Raw genomic sequence first — 26,133 nt, 5'->3', positions numbered from 1 at the left:
TTCGCCTTCAAAATTGTAGGAAATAATTGCATTTAAAATATCAACACTTACCCACAGACAACGCAGTGATACCGTTTAAATAAGGGACCCCCCCCCCCCAAAAAAAAACCCCAAACAAACAAATAAAATAAAGAAATAAATAAAAACCTATTCAACTGCAGCTGGTTACGTCTGAAAACAAGGTGATTAGGCAATGCAAAGAAATGTAATCTACAGCCGTTTAGATAAATAATTTAGATACATTTAGATAAATAAATAAATTAGTTAATTAATGTAATCACTTGAAAGAAAAGAACAGTTGTGTTGTGGCTACAACTTAATAAGTTGTAGCATTCACTGGCTTAAAATTCAGTAGAGAAACCAAAAAGAAAACTGCAGACTGTTTACAAAAATTTAATTATTGCAGCATTATGTTATTTCATCCAAATGTTATAAATTCTACTGCTCAATTATCAGTGTTGGGAAGGTTACTTTTAAAATGTATTCCATTACAGAATACAGAATACATGCCCCGAAATGTATTCTGTAACGTATTCCGTTACGTTACTCAATGAGAGTAAAGTATTCTGAATACTTTGGATTACTTAATATATTATCATGCTGTTTACAACTACATGAATGTACTATTGCTGTGATTTATTACTGTTACTGTAGGTCCGCGGCTCCGAACCGTAGTAAAGGGACCTCTGGCTAATACGGTGGGTTCTGTGTCGGGCTCGTAGCCGAAAAATAGCTTAACTCTGTTGTCTGGGTCAACTTTGCTAGCCAGAGACAGAGAGAGGCGTTGAAAGGCTGCTCCAACGGAACTTATTGTTTTTGGAGGAAAACACGAACACGTGTACAGTCGAGTCTTAATAGCTTACTTACAACTGGGCTCGTCAGGCACTCTTCTTGGCTGCAGTGGTTATTATTATATTTACATGCTTCCAGCTCCCGTTTTTGCTCGATGACAGCTAGTACTTTTCCTTTTTCTCCCTCCCTCGCTCACAGACACATAACGGGTATGGCAGTCCATTCTCCCTGCAGCACAGACTACACTGCCTATGATGCTACATTCTTTAGAGCTATACCGGTAGCATTCTGCCTATTAGCTTAGCACAACAATAACAAAAGGCCTCTTTCACCCAGGAAACACAAGAAGAGAGAGCGTCACCCTGTAACCATGGCAACCGTAACGCTGCCGCTTGAACAGAACATAGCTGTCAAACAAAACCCAAACAGGCCTGACCCGCCACAATATGAAACAGGAAAGTACCGCTGTGTAATCCATTAATTTGAACAAAGTAACTGTATTCTAAATACCACCTTTTCAAACGGTAACTGTAACGGAACACAGTTACTCATATTTTGTATTTTAAATACGTAACGGCGGTACATGTATTCCGTTACTCCCCAACACTGTCAATTATATATCAGCCATGTCTAAAATCTCACCACGGGTTAAGCAAGACACCAAGAGAGAAACCGCACGGGAGATTTACGACAGAACTCGAAGGCGTCCAAGGACCAGTCATACCACAGGTGAGTCTGAAGACCTCCGTGAATCAATAATTTTAAATACATGCTAATACGCAGCATTTCATTATAAAATTAAATCAGATAAATAACCTTTCATTAGGCCCAGCGTGTTTGTGGCAAGGTAGAATTGTCATGTTATAGGAGAAAAGGGGAGTTCCTGTATTAATGCTTGTGTCAGAAGTCCTAGGGCCTCCCCACCACCACTAAAAAACAAACAAACCAACAAACCAAACAAACAGAGAAAACTTGTAAAATTATTTTTAGAACTATAGTATCAGTCGCACCAGGAGGGAAATGTGAGGTCAACACGTCCTCAGTTTAGCCCCTCTATTTGTTAACGTACAATAAAATGAGATGAGATGAGATGAGATGAGATAGATGAGATAGCCTTTATTTGTCAGTTGCAGGTCTTTTGCCCACAACCGAGATGACAGACCTTGCCGACCGTACATACAATACACAAACATCACATTGGGGAGACAGGTCAGGCTAGGTAGCGAGGAAAAAAACATCAAAATGTGTAACACAAAAGGATAATACAGGAATGCACAGATATCAACACACCATAGCACGATAAACACAGACAAGCAACATGGGAAAGAGTTCCAGTGTGAGCATCTGATCTGGGACCGCTGCAATCTTTCGACTGCGCCTCCAACTGACCCGATGTCCACATCAGAGGGGAGGTAAGCGTTGGAGGTGGCGTAGGATCTGGGGTAGGGAGGGTGATGCGTCGGTGAGTGCTTATCAGTATCAGTATATGTATGTGTGTGCGTGTCCATAGTTCAGCTGAGACAGTGTCCTTCGCCCTGCCAGGCTAAGTAAACAGTCTTCCAGCCAACCAGGTGGCTTTGCATGGAATGGGAAGGAACAGACTAAACACAGTCGTTATCAGGGTGTTTTGTTCAGCTCCGGCCTTGTAGCTGGCGCCGAGAGGGTATCCGCATGAAGTGATGTTATTTTTTTACTTTAGTGCAAACAGCTCATATGAATTTCAAAGCAGTTCTACAGTCCAACACTGGTCCCGTTGGAGAGCCGCGAGCTTCGCCATACTTGCGTTCTGTGATGTTGTCATTTCTTGTGCTCAAGGAGCCGATTTCTGAGAACTCACGGCAGTGTGCCTCCCCGAGATGTCATCCAATTTTGCGCCCAGAGATGTTATTCCGGGCTAGCCCTTCCGAGATGTATCCAGTCTGCAGTCAGAGATCTTATTCTGAGTATTCACAGCAGCCGTAGCCTCTCCAAGATCTTATCCGTGCTGACTCAATGAGCCCATTTTGAGAAACTCACGCCTCTCCCATCGTTCCAATCCCAGCGGGCAGCCTTGTGGGGGTTTGAACAGCCGGTTCCACTTTCTTAATTCTTCGATAAGTCAGGGCCAAGCCAGCTCCGATCCACCAGAACCCTGTTACCATGGTTCCAAATAGGTAGATATCTTCAGCACTCAGGCTCACCCAAGCCCAAACTTCTCGTTGAGAAAGGGGTGTCAATTGCATTTAGGGACCAGTTCATCCAATCCATAATCCCTCTTTTAGGTTTTAGAGAACAGACTGTGAGAGAATGTTCCAGGGAAAATACAAAAAAAAAAAAACAAAACACGAGACTAGACAAGGACATAAGCAGGGAAGATAAGGGGGAGGAGGAAAAAGTGCGTCCGCCTCCTCCGAGAGCCAAAGAATTTTGGCAAACGAATGAATAAAAAAAAAGATGTTAGCAGGAGTTTTGGTGGAAAGTTTAAATGACTCTGTTTTTACCGTATTTACTAAAGAAAAACAAAGAGAAAGGGCACAAAAGTTAAAGTTTATCAACTGAGCTTTGATGTATTGTTATAAATATAAATAGCTTCGCTATGGTATGCTATGCATGCCTGTTTACCTACTAAATGAGACTTTCTAATTTTAATTCAGTCAGTTAAATGTTAAACTCCTCTTCACAATAATACATTAAAATGATCTTTAACTAATTGCCTAAAACGCTTCTGGTAATAATTTATACTTTTACTATACCTTTTAAGATATATGACTATATATACCACCATCAGCGATTATCTATCAGATTATCTAATACAAGATTTAAATTGGAAAAACGAGTAATAATTTTTTTATCTATTTGGTATTTAAGTGGCATTTTTATTTGATTAAAATTTTTATGAGCAAATGTATTCAGGCAAACAAAGACAGTCCCGGGGTCCTTGAGTCCTGCCTGACGCCATCGAACCTCTCTCGGTCCTCTGTGGGTAAAACGTGGGGCTACCTCGTTTACTGTGTGCTGTTGATTTCTCATCAAAATAAGATCAGTAAGTTTTGTCAACACTTGGTCACTTTAGCTGTAGTTACTGAATACTTTCAGTCGACTCTGTGTGTTTGTTTCTCCGCGAAAACTTTTGAGAATCACTCAGAAGAGTTAGCAGTTTAGCCTCCAGTGCTAACACACTGTATCAAGAGCATCAGTCAGGCTAGCAGTGCTAACTGTACTTAGGGCAGCTTTATCGTTGTTTAGATATCTGTATCTCCGTTTCTAAATGAACGCTTGGAAACTAAATAAGCCTATCTGGGTTAACGTTTATTAACACTCTCTTTTTCCCAGTCGTCTGTTGTGCTTCAGCGTTGACAGGGCCACTTTACATCTGTCATGTTTGTGTCCTCAGAGATAACTGGACCACCTGAGACCCACTCAGCTTGGCAAGGATGGAGTACATGCAGGCTCCTGCCTCAAGCAGCCAGGGGAACATGTAAGTGCAGCCCTTTAGCACTGTGTGAGTTTTAACAGCAAAGCTCGTTCTCCAGACTGTGGATAGCACCTCTGCCTCAAACTATAAAGCCTATATTTCCTTTAAGGGTGGTATTAAACTACCAATAGGAGGCAAGGACACAGGATATATTGGCCGATATTTGGCTTGCTAACTATCAGCAGGCAGCATAATCAACTACATAGCAGCAGCAGCTTGAGTCATAAAGTTTTCTGCTCGACATCTCTGATTTGGGGATAAAGAAATATGCATTTCTTTAACAAAGTTATCTTCTCACTTATAATTTGAGTGCCATTTGGAAACTACAGGATTTTGTTCTATTCAGGTTAGACATCTAATGATATTATTCTTTATGTAGTACAACTTGTAATATTTACTCAATCAGCAGGAAATGGAATGAAAAATAATTTTTTTCTTTCAAGTGTCCATTACTCAAGTGGATTTGGCCCCCCAGCATATGCAAAGTGTATACATTCAGGGTGGTTTGAAATGTTGGGCTTCCAGCATTTTTGAGCCCTCATAACATTGTAATGTTATAACATCATAAGTACAGTCGATAGACACATGAAAAATGTAGGGCTGGACACATGTAAGCTCTGTTTTAAAACTGCAAGCAAATCAACCAAAATATTTGTATATTATATTTGTATATATTTGTATATTTGTTTTAGTAATCAACTTTGAGCAGCAGTATAATCATGGCTTCAATAGCAAAACTGCACTAGTGGTCATGTTTGTAATGTAACATAATGGGAAGAAGCACTGGTACTCTGGATTTTTGATCTGCTTTGTTATAATTCACTGGAAAAAAAAAATGAAAAAGTGCATTTTTGGTTAACTTTCAGGGGTAATATCAATACATGGCATAGGCGGCTGGTCAAAGTTGTAGCATAAGAAATTTATTTTATTTTATTTTTTTTCTTAAATCAACATTTTTAAATCAGGCTTATCGGTTATACATAATTTCTTCCGTTAGTTATTGTACCAAAAAACCCCAGAACAGATTCTGATGGAGTCATGTGGGGGACAATGATTGGGTTTTTTTTGTTTGTTTGTTTTTTCATTAAATCATCCATAAAGCACAACTGCAGTAAAATAAAATATACCATCTTTTCAGTGGGTGTGTTGCTGATTTGGACCAAAAGTTCCTAATTAAGAGCCCCGTTGACAAACTTGGTTCAAATCCCTTTCCACCGATCCAGTGCTATTAGCCAATCTCGAACCAGTTCTACATGTTTTAACCAAATAAAACTGGTTACCAGTGCCATAAAGCTGACACCAGTAGGACACTACAGAATTTCTGGTATCAGTGATTATGTGAGGGGCTACCAAAAGAAATTCCCTAATGATTAGCAGCCCACAGATTCTGATATCTTCTCTCTAGTTTTCATGTAAATTACTTCTGCTCTTCAAGCTTCAGAACACTTGGATCTCAAACCTGTCAAAAAGTGGGAAAGTTTTCAGAAGATAGCATTTCTCTGCCCCGGCACATCACTAGTGGAATACAGATCATGGAGCAGTCTTTGTTAAGACTTAAAATTGAAATAATTAATATTTTATTTATTATTCAAATAATAGGCTTGATCTGAATACATGTCCCTAGGCTGTAAAAGGGCTGCAGCTGTCTTCAGTCCAATATAACAACTAGCAGTAGCTTTTGATTTTAAATTGATTATGGCGCACTGTAAGTGTAGTTTTGCCAGAACCACTGAGATGAATTATGTCATCAAGTAAAGTGAACATCGTGACTGTTTATTTTCAGAAAAAGCTCAGGTGATGAGAAAAATATGGGAAAAACGCGACAACATAAGCCGCGACCTGCTTTGTAAAATCTCCCATTGTTTTGTACATGCTGTCTTTAGTGAAGAGGCTGAAACCTTTTATATACCATATATATCATCAACAAAAGGGTCTGAAACAACCCAGCATTTATTCGTATTTCATTGACTTTGGCGTCTCTGCCCTCCAGCCTCTGCTGTACCTGTGGTGTCCCCATTCCTCCTAACCCAGCCAACATGTGTGTGGCCTGCCTGCGCACACAGGTAGACATCTCAGAGGGAATCCCCAAGCAAGTCACAGTGCATTTCTGCAAGCAGTGTGAACGGTGCGTTTCATGCGTTTAATAACAAACACATAACAGTTGTATTTGTTTTGTACACTGCAATACACCCATTATATCACCGTTTCTCTTTAGAAGGCATTTACAGGTGAAATGTAGCAGTCAGAAAGGTGTGTTTTTATTTAAATGTATTTCCTCTTTTACACAGGTACTTGCAGCCTCCAGCGACCTGGGTACAGTGTGCTCTGGAGTCCAGGGAGCTGCTTGCTCTTTGCTTGAAAAAACTAAAGAGCTCTATGTCTAAAGTAAGCCTCTTTCTTACTCAGTGTCACTAAAGACGAATAGCATATTTCTACATAAGTGAAAGCTTTCTAGAATAAATTAAATATAAGGGCCAGTTTGTAATATGAGATTCACAACCTGCTTGTTTCAGTCCTGCCTTTTTATTGAGCGCATTTTCTTTTTGTTGTGTTTTTGGGTTGTGTGAGGGGAGGGACCATCTTAGACATATGCAAGCTAAGAATTCATATCCTTAAGTATATGTTACATTTTTAATGACAGTAAAGTTTAATCAGAACCTTAACCCTTTAAAACCGGTCTGAGCGGGCACGCTCTGTTTTGCGTAACTATTTTTAAAGCCCGGTAGCTCTGCAACCACGTAAGCTAGCGCAATATTTTTTTTTGCATATGAAACCTGAGGAGTTGTACTTACATCTTATGCCATCAGCTTGTCCTCGGTCACAGTTTCCTTCCACATATAACTTTGCAAAAACTGCATAAAAAGCGCTTGCAGCAACAAAAACATAATATTCCAGAAACACGCTTTGCCGATCCGATCAGCTGTTCATAACACTTCCTACATTGGATTAGACGTCAGCGCGAACTATCGCATGTCCGCCATGACCTGCCTGAAACTGGAAGTGACGTCATTTTCGCGGAAATGTAGTTTTTTACCGTCCGGGCGTCAATGAGCCTATACTGGTGTTTTTAAAAGTTATGTTTGACTTTATGACTTTCTGTGTGGTTTCTGGGATGCTTAGGACTCATATTGCACTGCTGGAAATAGTTTATTTTGATGCATATGCTGCTTTTTTGCAAATTTGCACTATAATATTTATTTTTGTTTTTCCTGCAGTGTATAAAAATTGGTGTATTTCAAAAATAAAACTATGAAGGCACTCAAAATAAATTTCCTGTGGTGGGAAACTATTTTGTGCAACTTTTTTGTATTTACAGTTTTGAGGGATAAGCCTCTTAAATTTCTCTAACTAGAAATATATGTTAAAAAAATAAAAACGATTTTAAATTTTTTTTGTAGTTTATTGCACTTTTTTGCAATTTATGTAATTATTATGCACTTAATTCATACATATTATTAAAATCTAGGCTGTAATGGTTGTATTGATGTATAGCAACTTGAAATGCTCCCAAAAATGGCTCCACAGCATGTAAAAATATAATATAAGCTCTGGCGGACTTGGTTCTATGGTAGGTCTTAAAGGGTTAATGTTGTCCTCTTAAAACCCTTCTAGTTTAATGTATTCTGTGCAGGTACTCTGTGATACGTTATTACATTACAGCATCCTTCCCATCTATCTCTTTTTTTATTATGATGTGCACCACGTTCACTATTGTACTTCTCAATACTCAGACAGTGCTCGCAGATCTAAAACATCTCTCTTCACAGGTGCGACTTATCGATGCTGGATTCCTGTGGACAGAGCCGCACTCCAAAAGGATTAAGATGAAACTGACCATCCAGAAAGAGGTTAGAAAACGGGAAAATTCTATTTGTAATTAACAATATGAGATGGGCAAGGTGCTTTTTGTCCAGAAAGTTTAAAACAAAATCTTTTAATAAGAATATTCATAAGTGGTGACAAGTCGTAGGACGTGCATCCACTACTAAGTGACCCCGAGGTTGTTTTATCAGAAGAACAAGCGATCTGTCTGTTCTTCAGAGTTAAGTGAGAGTAGCGAGCCTCTCCATTGGCTGTCATTGCATCTCCTTGACCTTTAGTGAGAACCTGAGACTTGTGTTTTTTTTTTTGTTTGTGCAGTTGGAGGGTCTTTATAATTCTGCCTGCAGTTCTCCCTGTTCACATAAAAATTCAAGCGTAACAATTCAAATATGCTCTCCCCGAACAGCTTGTTTAATGAATTTCAGCCACAAGTTTTTGTCATCGTTTCCCATGGAGTTGGAGCATATGGTGCGACTTGTTGTTGTCTTCTCCAGGTGATGAATGGCGCCATCCTACAACAGGTGTTTGTGGTCGAGTTTGTCATCCAGTCCCAGATGTGTGACGACTGCCACCGTGTGGAGGCCAAAGACTTTTGGAAGGCCGTCGTTCAAGTTCGTCAGAAGGTAGATACCTGTGGCCTTACACTCTAATAAGTACAAACGATTTTCCCATTCTGGCTGCTTTCAACCTTTTTAAAAGCACTTTTAAATAAACCATGAACCATTTTATTAGTTATTGAAGTGGATGGTGAATGGTTATATTTCAGCACATTTGTAAAATTGGTTGTCATAGTAAAGTGTTAGAAAATAAAGCTGAAAAATGTGTGCAAAGCCTCTTTTTCCACTGACTCGACTTTAGACGTCAAATTTCATTCAGAAGAGTAATGTTTACTTTTTATGTATTTTTGGGTCATTGACTGTTTCTCTTTCTATATATAGCGCCATTAGTGTTTCATATAAACATACAAACAAAGCTCTCCGAGTCTTTGTTGGGAAATCCAACTCAAGACACTCTGTACTGACGTACTGAACTTTACTGCTGCAGAGACCGTAGACTAGCAGTTCAGTGATTAATAAATAGTTATGTTACTATGAAGCTAAGCTATGTTATTATATAACTCAGCCACTTCATAATAAAAGCCAGTCACTGAAAAAGCTTTTGCTCTGTAGCTGCATGACAGAAAAGGCTCAGCAGATCGTAGATGCATGAAATAAACAGCTTGCTCAGACGTGGAAAAAAACCCAGCTGTATTGAATGCCATTAAGTTGAGTGTTGGCAGGCAAATGCAAAGCTACTTATCGAGGTTTGTGCTGTTTAAAGGGATGAGTATGAGTTTCTCTGTGATGAAGATTTCTCTTTTGTCCATCAGACTGTACACAAAAAGACTTTCTACTATTTGGAGCAGCTGATCCTGAAGCATAAACTCCACCAGAATACCCTCAACATTAAAGAAATACATGGTAGGTCAATGATCTATGATTATGTGCTCAATGCTGTGTACACCAATAGAATTCTATAATAATGTTCCAGGTTCCTAAGAATGAGAGAGAAGCTGATAAACACAAACGATAAATGAATTGAATGTCTATATTTATTTATCTTTTCATCATCTCTGTCTGCTCCTCTTCTTCATCTGCCATCTCCGCTGTTCTCTCCTCCCTCATCTCCACCTCATCCTCTTCCTCTTCCAGCTGAAGCCACGTCTCCAGAAGTCAGAGCTCTTACCTGAGAGAATGTGCATTAAAAATGCTGCTTTATTCCCAGTTTAAATTGTCAGCAGATTAAATGTGCAGACCTCCCATTTCTAACAATAAGCTGGCTGTAACGGCAGCAGCTGGTTAAAAGATAATGTTATGGAAGCTAACCTTAGGTTCGAGTGTCCTAAAAATCTCACTTTCCCTATGATAAACAGTTGATTTATATTCTTGCATCTTATGAAAGTTTATACGCCAATTGCCCGAGTCTGACGGCATTAGATCTACTTCAGAAACAGCGGCTAACACCAACGAAAACGGCTGCTCTTACTGACAGAAATGTTCGGGATAGCCACAGCATACTTCAGCGTCACTGTCATTAGTGAGAAATGAGCTTCGCTGGCTCGTTCGACTCGTATCAGACTCCTTTGACGACGTTCTACAGCGTCCTCAAGACTAAATAGACATGGACGCTTCACATCGGGCATGTTGACAGCTGACATAAACAGTGGACTGAGAGTCTAGATGTACTACTGATGAACGAGGGGAAAAAACTGAAAATATTACAAATATTTAATTGACACTTGCTTCTTTTTAATGTGCGCATATTATTTAAATCTATTAAAGTGTTGTGTGTGCAATAATGTGTTTATACACAGGCAGTAGTGGAAACCTGCCAGCCTGCCGCGGCTGTTACGGGGTGCCGAGGGTTAAAGGGGAAATGCCTCGTCTCTGCTGTGAGGACTTTTACCCAAATTATACTGCAAAGTGGGAAACTTGCCCTAGTTGTCACCAGCGGAACTAATGTGGGTTAGAGCGAAGGAGAACATAATGATCTGTCGAGTGTTAATTACCTCTTCCCGTACCAGACAGCCAGTCATGCATGCATGCATATCACTGGCACCAATAACTCCATGCAGCTGTCCTCGCGTGGGCCTCTCAGGGGCACACGTTGTACATCTAATCAGTGCGCTCTAATCAGAGCGGGCGTTCCTTACCAGCTGCCTGCAGAGCAAGCTTGTTTCTTACCCTACTTATGGATGCTAAGTGCTACTTTATACATACTTATATGCGCAGAGGCTCACATGCTGTGCATTGAGTGACATCGCAGCAGCAGTCCTCTGTATTCTTGGATGGGACTGTAAGCAGAAATTTGGCCCGATGAGGTTGTTTAAATCATCTCCATGTCTCGGCGGGACTTGAAAGCTTTACATGTGGCTGCCATATTTTTCTTTTCTCTTCATCTGCTCTGTGGTATGTGCCGTTTTCATGCATATGTTCTTTGGCGCGGGGATGACCTGCGAAGCACGCCTGTGATAAATATATCTGCGAAGTGTATTTGATGGTATTGCTTTTTCTCGCAGAGGGCATTGATTTCTACTACGGCTCAAAGCAGCACGCTCAGAAGATGGTGGACTTCTTGCAGTGCACCGTGCCCTGCAGGTAAACATTGCTTCAGTCCATGCCTTTGAAAACACGCAGCACGACCTTCACAGCGTTCAGTGATGACGTCTGTCAGGCTTCAGTTTGTATGTAGAAGCGGAGGTGATTAGCTAGCAGGTGTTAGCGAAATGTAGCCTGTCGGTAATACATCTGAATCAGAAAAGAATGTAAACATTAAAAAGAAAGGGAATATATTAAAGTTTTTAATTAATTTGAAATTGCGTGCAAGTGTTGCGTCTGCATGGCAGAAACTGTTTATATAATCATGATCTACACAGGATGTTTCCTTTCCATGTGTGCACAACATCTCAGTGCTTTTAGGGCCTTTTGTCCGACTGACACTTAACAAGCTTTCATGTGTTGGTGAATGTTTTAATATTACTAATAAAAATTAATTCTTTCTTTTTAACTTTAAAGGTCAAAGACATCTCAGCGCCTCATCTCTCACGACATCCACTCAAACACATACAACTACAAGAGCACCTTCTCCATGGAGATCGTACCGGTCTGCAAGGTATCCAGCAAACAGTTGCATTTATATTTGGAAGTCATTTTAGTTAGGGGTGGGTTTTTATAATCGATTTATCGATTAAAATCGATTCTGGCTTGGATAACGTGAAATCGATTCATTAAAATCCTGAATCGATTTTTTAATATAAATGTATTTTGCCCGAAATGCCAGAATCTCTGGTGAAATCTCACAAAATCTCAACAACCACCAAACAGCTAAGACAGTAAATGAGAGCAGGAACACGGATTCTGCACAAAGACTTAAACACACAGCGCAACTGTGGATCAGAATCAGTGAGATGTCGCCTTTCTCACGGTCGGGGCTGAAAGCCGACAGCTCACTGATTCTGATCTGTCGGCGGGTCCGTTCACGCTGTTTGTGTTCACGCCCCTAATGCGCTGATTCTAAAGCTGTTAGTTTCTCCAAACAATATTGACCGAACCAGCAGCAAAAGAAGATCCAAACTACGCTTCACAAAAACATCGTCATGAATTCACTCTGACTTTTGCTGTTTTGCTTCGACCGCGATGCACAGCTCTCTCTCTCTCTCTGCTTGTTACGCACAAGTCTACCGTTGTTTACAGCGCTGTCGGCCGACGTTTTTTTTTCCGTTTTATATACTTCCGAAAAGAAAACCTAATTTCTGCCGTTCAATACTGAACAAATTTAAACTTTTCAAAATTATGCAAAATGCAAAACGCTTAGCCGTGTCTCTAATAAAACCGCTGTAACGTCAGAGGTAACGTTCATGTGTTGATTAATGGTTTTCTTTCATTTTTGATGTACTGCAGAATATTTTTATAAAATACCAGGCCAGGAAAATCACCTCCATGTTTTTCTGTGTTTTATCCTCAGCTACTTTGACACAAAGGCATCTGCTGTGATGCTCACACCTTTGATAAAGTCTTGCATGTGTCAGCTTCCTTTTTATAGATACAAAAAATATGTAAATGTACTGATCTGAATTATAATATTTCTGACTGTCAAAATTTCCCAGATTCAAATCGAAGTGAATCAAATCGAATTAAATCGAATCGTGGATCGAAACGATTCGGGACCTTGTGAATTGGAATTGAATCGATTCTAGAAATCAGTGACGATACCCAGCCCTACTTTTAGTTGAATCTAGGTTTTATCCCATGATTCATTGTTAGCAGTGAGATCCACCCGACTGTCCTCGTCACGCCTACGGCCTACACATTAGACATATTTCTGTTAGTTTATAAAAAGGGTTGAATTTGTGTTTAACGGTGACAGGTTAGATTAAACTGGAAAGCAATGACATTAAAATTAAGGTGGTTAACTGATCCCTGTCAGGTGTCATTTTCAGTAGTTGATTAGCATGCCAGTGCAGTTCAATGCTTTAATAATGCTTTAATATCATGACATATACTGGGTTTGTTAACACCTCATATTTCAGTACTAGGGGCTCCATGGAGGGACACTTGTTTTCTTAAATGAAAACGTCATTCAACGTTATTTCTTTTTTGAGCAAACAAGCTGTTCAGCACAAGCTCAAAGCCTTTTTACTCCACGTGACCTCAGTTTGACCCCTGTTTTTCTGGTTGTCCGGTTGCCAGGACAACGTCGTGTGCCTTTCACCTCGGCTGGCGCAGAGCCTGGGGAACATGGGTCAAGTCTGCGTGTGCATCCGCGTCACCAGCACCATCCATCTGATCGACCCCCGCACCCTGCAGAGTGAGTACGGAGGAGTTGTGACACGTTTAGCTGCTCACGCTGTCTGCAGCTCACCTGGTTAATTGTAGAAGCATTTCTCACGTATTTGTGTCGGCTTGCAGTCAGCAGAGATGTAGTTTAAGTTGGGGATAAGTGCAGTAAATAATTGTCGTCCTTTAAAAAGAAATAAAACCTAACAGCACGTAGCTTTTGATCTCGAACCTTCTGGTCGGGCCGGCCTTGTGTGGAGTTTAGATGTTGTAGCTGTGCCTGTGTGGCTGCTTTTTGTGTGCTCTGGCCTCCTGTGACAGTCCTAAAACACACATAACACACGTGACTCTATCCACTCTTCTCATCTCCTTGAATTGGACAAACTGTGTATTTAACTTGTAATTTAACTTTTGTTATTATTATTATTTTTTGTTTGTTTAAAGTGCCCATCCCTATTTTGAATTCCTATGAATGATCTCATAGTAAACACAATTAGCTTCACTCTTTGCCCCGTAAAGACAACATTTGGCGGCCTCCCCTGGGCCTTAATGACAAGTTTGACACATCAGTATATAATACATAAAGATATGGTAGATTCAGGGTTTTTCCCTGGGTAACTTCTACTAATTTCTGATGCACATGTAGTCATTTAGTTCTGGAAGCATCTCTGAAATATGACAGAAACCACTCAGTTCAGAAAAGAGCTTTAGTGGCCTTTTAGTGTTAAGTTGCAGACATTCAACAGAAAATTGTCCAGTAATTTATTTGTAATTAACAGTAGCAGTTTTGTGTTATGAGACGTTTAGCAGCACATTTTACGTTTACGTTTTATAAACCGTTTGACAGCTGATGGCTCAAAATAATGGACATTTTAATTAACAGAGGAATTCATTCACTAGATTTAAATATGTCTTCTAATTTCTTTAAGTCTGTTACCAATGGTTATTAGCATTGTTGAAAAAGGCTGCTGATTTTAGCACTTAATACATTTGCTCAGAAACTGAAATTGTGTAATTACATAAGAAGCCGATCATCACAGTCGACTAGCTGAATGTTTAAATATTCATCTGAGTAGTTTCTCATTATATGACTTTTATAAACCAGTTGTTGCGTCTGTGGACTCTGTTTAGCCTCTTTCAGTATCTGCACTTTTAGAAACATGACCACAGGTTGGTTGTTTTTCACTCTTGTATTGTTCATAACACCAAAAGTATTTCCTGCATTACCGAGAGTCGCTGCTTGGTCGACACCCTTCTAAACCGCACTAGACCAGTTTGGTGACCACGCAGACATTTTACTCGGCTGCTTCTCTCTTCTCCAGTCACAGCACGATATTAGACGTGCTCTCAGAGAGCAAAACATATTTCAGATTATTATTTATTCTATCAAAGCCAAGTTATCTGATTTAGAGGGACTTATTACCAATACAAGCACGGAGACAATTAGTGATGGGTTGCTTCCTCCGCGTGTGGCGTAATCGCTCATTTTGTGAGAGGCTGGATGGTCCTCCACATCTTGAAGCAGCACACACGTTTTTAATTACTCTTCAAAGAGCAGGCTATATTTGGAGCAGAAAGTTTTTTAGCTGGTTGAAAAGCACAAACAGCCTCAAGGCTGTCGAGCAGATTCAGCGGCACAAGGCAATTAACTCATGTATCAGAAGTATCTGTTTCTGTTTTTCTGCTTGTACACTTTGGTTGCAGTATAGACAGTTTAGTTTGTTTAGAGTACGAACGGAAAGAAAAAGCACTTATGGATAAATCAGACTTGGAATATTTTTAATACTCTGCTTAGAAAAATGAAAGGAAGATTTAGAAAACACACGCTGGATATCTATACTGATATAGGCTGGGTAATTTGTTAGGATTGAAAGGCTCAACTTGCCGCATCTTTTCACGGAAAAGAAATTAATCTACCGACAGTGGACTGAATTCAAATACAGCCCAAAAATCAAAGTGAAAAGGACGTGGCGGGCTAGTCCATTTTCCTGAAATTTCATTACAGCAAATCCAAATGGTGCTCAGTAGTTTGTATGGCCTCCTTGTGCTTGATGATGGATGGTGTCCTTGGGGATCTCCTCCCACATCTGGACCAGGGCATCACTGAGCTGCTGGACAGTCTCAGGTGCAACCTGTCAGAAGGACTGAAACATATGTCCCAGAGGTGTTCTGTTCGATTTATGTGAGGCGGGGGGGCAGGCAGTGATATCAGTTCCTTGCATGAGCTGGTTTCAAATTGTCATCACATGTGGCCGGCATGGGAACCACTGCACCACAGCAGGGTTTGACAGGGGGTTCAAGGATTTCTTTCCAGTTTGGCAGTCAGGTTGCTGCTGCCTCACCTGTAGAGGTCGATGGATGTGTCGTGCCTCGGACCTACCTGTGTAACCTCTGTAGGGTCCAAATTTTGCCTTATATCGGGTCAAAATCCCAGAACTTTAACTGACTTGCCGCTATACTCGGATTTAAAAGTGTTATTTTCATATTTTTTGAGTAGTGTATGTATTTTTTCCAGAAAAATTTATTTAAATATCTGGAAAGTTAAGTGTGTTTGTTTGTTTTGTTTTTTTAATTAATTACTCTAAATAATCAAAAGTATCTTTGTAGTTGCCGAGGTGGACGGGAACACATACTGGCGTAACCCCTTCAACGGTCTCTTCAACCCAAGCCAGCTGGAGGAGTTCATAGTCATGGACACTGACATCATCAGAGACCAGAAGCTGGGTGCTGGAGCTGGCACGAGGTCCACCAAAGTAAGGGCGCGTGTGTGTTGGTGCAGAACAGATTGCATTATGGGGGAACATTGCTCTTCCCTTAGAAGTAAAATCAATAACAAACCATTACATTATCCCTGAACCTGTATGTTGGATTCGAGCCAAATCGACACAAACAGTCAGGAGTGTTTCTTTTGAGGCGAGGGCGGTGTGTAGTTTCCCGTCGCACTTTTGAGTCTTTCTGTGTGTGTGTTTGTGTGTTGCATTATTATTGATGCACCTGAATGAGCAAACTTGGACGAAAGAACAGGAGTAATGTTGTTTGATTGCTTTAAACATTTTGGATTTTCCCTTCCCTCTTTGTGTTTGTGTGTATACAGCACACCCTGGCTGAAGTGTGGGTTCAGAAAACATCAGAGATGACTACCAGTCAGCAGTATCACTGCCGTACTTTCCTGGGCCACCTTCTCAATATTGGAGACCTGGTGCTGGGGTACGTACGCAGAACAGTCAGATAACAATGATAAATAAGAGTAATAATGGTCAGTGGTTAATTTTCTTCTTATCTTGTAGGTTTGACTTTGCCAATTCCAACATCAATGATGAGTACCTTAATAAGATGAACCCTCACCATGTTCCTGATGTGGTAAGTGTCACCTGCACTCAGCGGACACGATTTGTTGACTTGATTAACACTGACCTCTAGTGGCAAACTAAAACCCTGCACGGAGTTCTGAACGTTCATCCCTTCGTTAAATCGCATAGGAACAAAAATGCCGTGTGTTGTTGAATTTGAGCATTTGTACATTCAAAGGTGCTGATCAAGAAGAGCTACGACCGCAGCAGGAGGGTGAAGCGCAGGAACTGGAAACTGCAGGAGATGGCCAGAGACCGTGAAGACATGGACACGGATGATGAGAGGTAAGACTGCTCAGCTCATTGAGATGAATGATGTATGGCTTACAAGCATTGACCTCTAAGGTGTCTTGGGAATGTTTTGTTTTTTTTGTTTTTAAGCTAAGATTAAAGACTTAAAAGTTAAAAAAGCACTTTTGTTTGGGACTATGTTCAGATGTTTATACATTTGAACATAGTTGTTTGTTTTTTTTGTTTTTTTTTGTATTCCTGTCGTCCTCCCTTCACTCCCAGCCGATCGTGGCTCCCCTCCCTGACCCTGGTTCTGCCAGAGATTTTCCTTCCCACTGTCGCTTAGTGCTCCCACATAGGGGTCATCTAATTGTTGGAGTTTTCCTTCCATTATTGTAGGGTCAACCTGAAGTTGTATAGTTCTCACTCGAAAAAAATAAATCATACAAGTCAGATTTATTGGTGTGAATGATTTGTTTCAACCAATATAGCGCTGTAGCTCACCGATGTGTGTTTTTGGACGACAGTGGAGGCGTAACAGATGAATGAGCTGCTTCAGACTCAGATACACAGAAAATACTTCTTAAAATGATTCATTATTAGTTTTAAGCTTTTCATAGAATTTCTAAACATATTGACAGACACAGTTGCCAAGTGGCAACAAACTGCAGACCTGTTAATATCGTTGAGGACACGCGCTTTACATAGCTGCGGTTCCTCGTGCCTCCCCAAGAGTGACGGAGAGAAAGTGGATAAATGTTTACAGTTTTTTTGTTAACATGAATGTTCAATAAACGTGTTAAATGTGTATATTTTCCCTTTTTTCACGAGTCTGTTTGCTCACGCGAAATAAAATGCGAATGAAAAATCCACAGTAACCCTGTGACGAATCAGATTAAACCTTTTAATTGTTTGACAAGCACTAATATATATTATATATTTGTGTATACTTACCTATTAGTATATAGTTTTGTTTTTTTTTAAGTTGTTTTTTAAGTTACAAGCTTAAATATAAAGTTGAAAAATGTAATTGCAACCAGGCTATTGATCAAGTAATTAATTAATCGCGATTAATTACAGAAAATTGTGAGATTAATTAGTTAATTTTTTTGATCTTTTGACAGGACTAAATGTTATGCATTAATATTCAGGTGAATAAAAAATATCTAATCAAAAAGTGGGGGTCGGGGGTGCTTCTCATGAAGTATTCTTAAGAAATTAGCATAAATTTGAAACGCCTTGGAAATATCCCTTAAACAAGACAACTCTCCCAGAGGTAAAAGGCTATACTAAAACTTTTATGTTTTATGATGTCAAGTCACGCTGGCGTCAGCCTGTTATGGTCTCATTGTGACATCGAAGGGCGTTGTGTAGATAACATAAAAAGTGTCTCTTACAGCTCGCTCCCTTTGATATGATGTATTACTCAATATGGTTTCTTGACATTTTTTTTCCCCCCCAAGGTCAACTTTACTTTGGAGCTAGCAATGAAGGTCAAATGCTTAGCCAACCTAGGTACTCGTGTCCCCGAAGGCCCAGTATATTATTGTGAAGTTCTAGATGATCTGTAAAAATTGTGTCTAATATAACGTTTTAAGCTGTTTTTTCAACTTTAACATTTTCTATGACCTCGACCCAATTTTTCACCAAAATTAAGTCGGCTTGAGCTATCAACGCACAAAATGTGAAAATGACATGTTAAAAACTGGTCGATAGACTGCTAACAATCAGAACTGATTACATACTCCCTCCCTTTGAGGTGAGATTAAATAACCAAAGGGTCTTATTATTATTATTTTAAGATTAAAGCCGTTACTTCCAGCACGCTCTGGTGTAGACCACATAGGAAAAACACTTCGATACCTGAAACGAGGACTCAAAGGAGTTAATAGTTGTTTAGTAAGAGTGCAGAGTATCATGTGGTTTGTCTTTCGTTATCTGTAAAGTAACCAGACTGGTTTTGCTCTCAACTTACTTTTCTGTCTTCAGGCAATATCAGGACTTCCTGGAGGACCTGGAGGAAGATGAGGCACTGAGGAAGAACGTCAATATCTTCAGAGGTGAGCAGCTGATGACCGCAGCACAGACTTACTCCCGCAGCAGCATCACGAGAGAGATTTCAGAGCCTTTGTTTAGGTTTCTATTGTCAGGTTACGGCTCATTTACCGTCAACGGCTGCTTGAGGTTCTGATGGAAGTTGTGTCAGACGTTCATTACAGATGATGCATGAGACACTTAATGAGCAGATGCTGATTTTTCAATTTCAGATGCGTCAAAGATCCCGGTGGAGAGCGACACTGATGATGACGGAGCACCACGCGTTTCCCTGGCGGAGATGCTGGAGGAGCTGAGTCTAACGGACGCCACGGGAGGAGAGGGTGCCGACATGATGACGGACTAACCAGTCGGCGTTCTGACATTGCGACGCCGACAGCCGATTTATCAAATAAAGGCCCGTTTACAATACAACGGTGCAATTGCACACCGGATTTAGAACTGTCTGCAAATTGGGGACCGTTTCAAACACGGACAGATGATATGTTGGAGCAAACGAATCCGGTGGTGTACTGGTTTATGATGGTTAAAACGTACCAACTGTGAGTCATAATGGCACTCAGTCATATGAAACATATGATCATTTATCTCCACGCTCTCTCAGTGGATTTTTATCCAAACTGGGTCTTCAGATTCACATTTTCCTGTCTTTTTATTTTCCTCTTTGTCATATCAGAATAATATGAAAATGAAGCAGTTACAGCTTCTTTATCGAAATAAATCCTTACCCACACATTTTCTGCTGGTTTAGAGGCTCTTGTTGTGAAGTGCTTTGCTTTATTCATCCACCAGAGGGAGCTTTGTGCTAGGAAGATATGGGAAGTAACTCATTTAAATGAGGCTGGCAGCAAGCTGAGCAAAGTCTGTTAATGGTGTAATTTGGCTACTGTGGGCAAAATTCAAATGCTGTCCAGCTGCAACACCTTCAGCCAGCGAGCGTGCAGTCTTTGTGAGGCGAGCTGATTTAAAAATGGGCATTCTTCCCCTCTCTGTTTGAAGCCTGTCACACCAGCATGTGCTTTAAATGCAATACATTTAAGTCAGCACTTATTTGTGCCTTCACAGTTCATTCAAATCATGCTCTCAAGTCTATGCTTAACCCATTGTGCCACTAAAGGCAATTTATGACAAGCTCCTAGCTCCAGCTTACTCAAAAGGTGCAAAAATATAAAGATCCAAACACATTTTGGATTTCACTGCACATTAAAGCCGACTCTCTTACCAGAAATGCTCCTCAGAACATTTTTTCTCACATGAACACTCAAATTTAAGGCTTTTGGACCAGTAAAATTCAAGACTTTAACATTTTGGGATTATGTTGCTTGATATTCTGATAATATGCAGGATAATATAGCAATGTATTATAATAAATGTCAGGCTTGTGGGATTTCAAATGTAAATATATAAACATGTTGACAAAATCCTAAATCAGTTGTTTAGAAGCAATAAATGAAGTAGAACAATAAAAACTTGGAATGTATTTAACAGGGGGGTAAATTAACTCTATTAAATCTGATTTCTTTTTTTGTATGTGAATGCATTAAAGCAAAGCATACTGGAACTGTGGTTAAACATGCCACCATGTTTGCTGGAACAGTTCAGCCCGCCACTAGCCAGCTTTATGTAATATAAAACACCAGAGGAATGTGTGTATCACAGGGTGTGTTAGTTTCACGTTTTGACTCAGGGAGGGGAGGGGGCAGCCCTTGTTTTTCACAAACCTGAGCAGGTTGTTAACGGTAATCAGATCTACTTGGGAAAACGAATGAAGCGAATCCCCCCTGCTCTTTCTCTCTCTTTTGTGTGTTGGCCTGATTCACCTGTAGTTTCCATGTTTACAGACTACAAAGTCCCTAAAGGCTTAAGACTGTGGATGTCCGATTTGAATAATGATTTCCCCAGTGCTTGTCACAGGCAGCAGCAGCAGCAGTCGGTGGTTTCACTGCTTTTACAGCTCCTTTACAAACATGTCCGGTGTGAAGAAGCGCCTTCATGAGCTGTGCCTGACATTTCAGACCAGTATCCATCGTCCTGATGTAACAGGGTCATAAATCACATTGTTATAATTACCCAAAATGTGTTCTAAACCCCCAAACTGCTCCTTTTATACCTGACTTTTAGGACCTCCTTTTAGGACCTAACTGTAGTTATGTTCATTATCAGTTAGAGCCCCTCCTCATTCTTTTCTTCTTCTTTGGTGCAATTCTATAAATACAGTGTACCCCTTTTGCCTTTCCCCTTTTCTACAATTCCCCTGTGGGAGAGGTGGGTGCCATTTCTTTCCAACACTTTAAAACACACATATAATGCATATTTACCCACCTGGATGTTTCTGGTTGCGATTTTAGTTCAATTATTATCATTATTAAGCCTGTTTTTGTTAGATGTTATAAGTGTGTTTTAGGCGCCATAAATGCTAGCATGAATATATACTCCTTGCTAGCTTGGAAGTTGTGGTGGGTTGAGCTAACCCTCTTCCCCACTTTTTGTATTTGGTCGTAGGAGCTGGAGTGGGCAAATTATTTACTTGGAGGCCTTTCTTTCTTTTACCTTTTTTTTTTTTTTATCAGGTATGTCGGATTTCATGTTGTTTTTTGTTTTATCTTATGTCAAATATGTTACGTGTAAATGCCTATTTTATGTTTAATGTAATAATAAATGCCAGCCCTTTTCTACAATTCCCCTGTGGGAGAGGAGCTGGAGTGGGCAAATTATTTACTTGGAGGTGTTTCTTTCTTTTACCTTTTTTTATCAGACACAACGCAGAATCACACCGGTTACACTGACGCTAACTGCGAGCTTGACGGTGCATCTATGCGTCACCGGTGCGCTACCCGTGTTTACACATCAATAATGCAGTATAAGAAGTGAGCTGGTCAGCAAAGCTCACAGTTAGGAGATAAGATTTCTCAGCTGTATGTGTGCTTACAGAAAGACACCCTGCCCTGTGTGTGTATGAGAGAGTTGTCCCACAGATGTATACAGGCTATGAATCCATAGACTGAAATGATCAAGTCCAGAAGGAGATGTGAGGACTCCTGATTACATTTGTTTTCAAAACACTTTGGAGAATGTTTAAGGCTGCATTCCCAGACATCCCAGAAACACTCAGTGTGAGTTGCAAAATATAATTAAAGAGGCATTAGGTGTTGTAGCCTGTTATTACTTCATCTAGTCTTATCACGGAGAAGGGGATGGAGAGGAGGCTGCTTTGGAAATGCTTTGTGAGCTGCATTTAGCTGAACGTGCTTCTCATGTCGCTTTAATCATTTGGTTTCCTCTAATGAAATGCAAACTACAGCATGCCGGGGTTGCGGTACACCAGTGTGGACTCTGCTTGTTTTTCCGTTTTCCATCCTCCTCCTGCTGCTGCTGGTGCTTGATTGCTCGCTGCTGTCTACGTCAGAGGTGGCGCAGTGTCGGGCTGCAGCAGCATGGTGGGACAGAGGCGATGCGACACCGACTGAACAAAGTTTAAAGATGCCGCACAAAGCAGCAGCACACCACACATGGCTGGGATAGAGGTCCGGCCCAGTCAACGCCTCTCCCCCGTGCCTCTTATGCAAGGACTGTTTTCTTTTTCTCTGCGTAAACAAACACCGGCATATGCATCGCATCTCTCGGACACTCCACCTGCGTGATCTGCGAGCCAGGTGAGTCGCGAGTCTAAGCACGGGTAGTGGGTGTGGTGTCATGTGTGTACCACATATAGGCTGGTGGTGAACTGGTGAAGCAGCTTTTTGGTTTACACAAAGCAGCGGAGCAGCGGCGCGGGGACTCCACTGGTCTCATAATCGCAGTATAACGAAGGAATCTCACGTCGGCTGCCGAGGTGAGTGACGGCACAGGCTGAAGTAATGGCTCAAGAGCTAATAAGCGCACACGCCTTCTAATATATAGTCCATACACATGTATTAAAATCTAAATTAAGTAATCATTGCTGTGGGTTGATAACTAACTCTAGTTTCACTTGTTTATGTCATTTGGGCACAATTTATAACTTTTGCGCAAATTCTTGCAGGTTTCTGGGTCAAACTTGGCATTTTAAGCAAGGCACCATCCTAACACTAATGAAAAAAGAAAGGTAACTATCACAGGAAACTACCTTGTGGAGGCTTCAGGACAACAGTCCTGCAGTTATTAGACCTCTTTTTGTCAATTCAATTAAATTTTATTTATATAGCGCCAAATCACAACAAAAGTCGCCTCATGGCGCTTTTTGTAACAAGGAAAGTTAATTTGATTGCACACGTTGATGATAGCGGGTTTGTACTGGGAAGGAAACGTTGTTTTTCATATTCTAATAAATTGCACGACATTTAGAAGAGTGCACCTGCACCTGTAACGCACCTGCTGGCCCCACCCCCTACCTGTCTAGAAGGATCTATCACTGCCTGCCACCCTTCAGCATATATCATTTATCATATTTGATAAGACGTATTCTGGTCTTGGTTTTAAATCTAAAAAGTTCTTTTTGTCCATAAATTCAGCTCGTTGGTCTGTGATGCGGCTTCTACTTTATGCTTATTATTATTTCATAATTATCAAAGATAGATGCAGTAGATGAATGTAAAGTATAAAAAATGTGTAGCTGTGTAACAGTAAAAATTGCACCACCATTGTTATTTCCAGCTTATGAGTACTTAAGACATTTTCTGTTGAGCCTTGTATTTTTTTTTCTACTACTACTACTTCTGCAGGATGAACTTCAAGAACTTGAGGGAGTACCTGGCTTGGTTGTACTACCAATACCTGCTCATCACCGGCATCTATGTCCTGGAGCCGTGGGAAAAATCCATCTTCAACTCCATCCTCTTCTCTGCCATCGCCATGGTCGTCTACACCTCATACGTCTTCGTACCCATCCACGTGCGCCTGGCGCTGGAGTTTTTCTTAGGCATCTTTGGCGGCCAGCCGGAGAGCACCATGGCACTCATGACCTAAAAGAAACAAAACAAAACATGAAGGTAAAGAGACAGAAAATGTGTGGATGAGCATGAATCTGTCAACATATTTTCTTATAACTCACCTCCTTAGATCCTAGAGCACCTTGAGCCCTCCTTTTACAACACGCTCGCCCTAAACCACGGCAATCAGCCACCTCCGCGAATCACGACTGAAAACATGAAGATCTTAATGGAACGATGTGGAAATCAGAGCCTTACTATCTTCTTTACATCCCAAACCCTCCAGCCTTACCCCATGGTATTAGACAGGCAGCAGAACAGTGCTTTCACACATGTCCTGTGAGATGTCTTATGATACGTTGTTTGTCCTTATTGATTTTTTGTTTGTTTTTGTTTTTTTGTTGTGTTTATCACCATATGTCCTGTGTGAGTGCATACCACATATGTGTTTTGCATGATAGGGTCATATACGGGCAGTCGATTTGCATGCTCATCTCACTATGAAGTACTACTAGACTTGTTTCTCTTTTATTGCCTTTTAAGCTCCAGACTCACTATTTACAAAAAAGCGGACTGCTCCTTTTATAGTGTCTGAATCCAGTCTGTAAAATTTATGTCTGGCATTCTCAATTTACAGCTCACTACAGAGCAAACTGTCACGTTTCAAGTGTTACACAGCGAGAGGCGACTACGTGAGTTCGAGATGATTTTAGACACAGCGCAAATTTCCTTCAGAGCCGTGGAAGGCATTATATGTCAGGCTCTGTGGGACTTAATGCAACAGGTAAACTAAACTTGCAATGCAACATCAGCGACGTTTCCTTTTTAAGTGCGTGTACGTTTGTTTATCTGATGTATCTGTGATGCCATGTTATCTCGTGCACTCACTCTGGGTTTTGCATCAGAACCGCTATCACTGGGTTTTGTTTTTTTTGTTTTTGTTTTGGTGTTTGTTTGTTTTTAGTTGCCTTTATGAGCTGTAATACTGACTGGCAGGGCACATTACACATTTCACGTAGACGTCATTTAGCTGATCTTAACAGAGAGGACTGATAAAAAGCCCAACCTATGCAATGAGTCTTAAAATGTTCGTGTTAAGACTCTGTTAAACAGATTTTCCCAGTTAGTGTGAGTAATATTAAAGCAAAATAACAGAAGATATACGTGCCGAGCCCTGCTTTATCTCTAGTTTATTAACTGTTGGCATTTCTGGTAGGTGTGCTCAGCTCTGAGCTTGAGCAAATATTGATACAACACACCTTTGTGTTGTAGGCTTGGCTTTGGTAATTACGTAACTCTACTTCACAAACCCCTGAAATCAAAGAAGAACTGTTTGATGTTTCATGCAGAAAGCAAACATACTGTAGGCAAATTAACCAAAACGAAAAACAATGACATGGCTGACCAAAGTCTTCCTTATCTATAGTTGATCTATAGATAGAAAGTGAGTTTTAGTGTGTCTGGTAGCTGCGATGAGCATTGTGCTTTGGATCATTTTTAGCTATTTGTGCTTTGGGTGAGGGGCTCACTGGTTATAGTTCAAGCATAAGTAACAATGAGTTAATTTTATTTATATGGATTTATATATTTATATACACTGGTAAATGCTTGGCTGGTTACAATGTCAATTACCAAATTTTTGTGATTATTTATATCTGTGTTCTCTCGTGGCCATACTTTTGTTATTTGCTCTGTTTCTCTACCTTAAAGTGCTTTTTATATTGTTGTATCATTTCATTTCACTTTGGATAAACATTTGCTGAAGTCTCAGACGTTTCCAGCTCAGACAATGACGCGTTCTCTGAAAAATCTCTTTTTTTTTTTGTTCACTGTGCACAAAATGAATGTTATATTTATACATGATGGTGACACATCGCTCCAGTAATCAGAAAATAAAAATGCATCTGAAGATTCTTGGACAACTCTTCTCATTCTGCGTGGTTATTTATACATACTTATAGTTTTAAATGCAATTTAAATATTGCGTTCAGAAGTTTATGTATATTCATCGGCATAATTGTCACTGTAATTTTGGACTCATGATGAATTCTTCGAACAGTTATCTTTCCGGAATAAAATGATTGAGCACACATACACATACAAGCTCAAATATACATATACTCATATAAATCTTTTACTAAGTGGCGCTGAAGCTTCTATAATGTCTTTCAACTTGACAATGCCAAGGCTTAATAACTTCTCCTTAG

At 40.3% G+C, this 26,133-nt stretch overlaps 2 protein-coding genes across 6 annotated transcripts; both read left to right on the top strand.

Annotated features, from left to right (window-relative positions):
- Positions 1-1,433: 1,433 nt before the first annotated feature.
- nmd3 (NMD3 ribosome export adaptor) lies at positions 1,434-19,752 on the top strand. 2 transcript variants are annotated; one of them, XM_085130229.1, is made up of 16 exons: positions 1,434-1,521; positions 4,166-4,249; positions 6,237-6,371; positions 6,535-6,631; positions 8,014-8,094; positions 8,563-8,691; positions 9,438-9,528; positions 11,127-11,205; positions 11,623-11,719; positions 13,297-13,414; positions 15,991-16,136; positions 16,478-16,590; positions 16,671-16,743; positions 16,912-17,018; positions 18,954-19,024; positions 19,232-19,752. In XM_085130229.1, exons 2-16 carry the CDS (start codon positions 4,206-4,208, stop codon positions 19,363-19,365), a joined length of 1,515 nt encoding a protein of 504 aa, XP_084986355.1. In that variant the 5' UTR covers positions 1,434-1,521; positions 4,166-4,205; the 3' UTR covers positions 19,366-19,752. The 2 variants fall into 2 exon arrangements, with proteins under 2 accessions (XP_084986355.1, XP_084986354.1); XM_085130228.1 differs by lacking the exon at positions 1,434-1,521 and adding an exon at positions 3,680-3,814.
- Positions 19,753-22,286: 2,534 nt separating this feature from the next.
- On the top strand, positions 22,287-25,837 carry sptssb (serine palmitoyltransferase, small subunit B). 4 transcript variants are annotated; one of them, XM_085130248.1, is made up of 3 exons: positions 22,287-22,672; positions 23,720-23,986; positions 24,057-25,837. In XM_085130248.1, the coding sequence occupies exons 1-2, from the start codon at positions 22,626-22,628 to the stop codon at positions 23,961-23,963; spliced, it is 291 nt and encodes a 96-aa protein (XP_084986374.1). In that variant the 5' UTR covers positions 22,287-22,625; the 3' UTR covers positions 23,964-23,986; positions 24,057-25,837. The 4 variants fall into 4 exon arrangements, with proteins under 4 accessions (XP_084986374.1, XP_084986373.1, XP_084986376.1 ...); XM_085130249.1 differs by adding an exon at positions 23,041-23,103 and having other exon boundaries at positions 22,354-22,851; positions 23,720-25,837; XM_085130247.1 differs by having other exon boundaries at positions 23,720-25,837.
- Positions 25,838-26,133: the final 296 nt, after the last annotated feature.

This window comes from Neolamprologus multifasciatus, chromosome 14 (genome assembly GCF_963576455.1).
Source record: "Neolamprologus multifasciatus chromosome 14, fNeoMul1.2, whole genome shotgun sequence".
NCBI classification, from domain to species: Eukaryota; Metazoa; Chordata; class Actinopteri; order Cichliformes; family Cichlidae; genus Neolamprologus; species Neolamprologus multifasciatus.
This window is presented reverse-complemented; position numbering and strand designations above follow the sequence as displayed.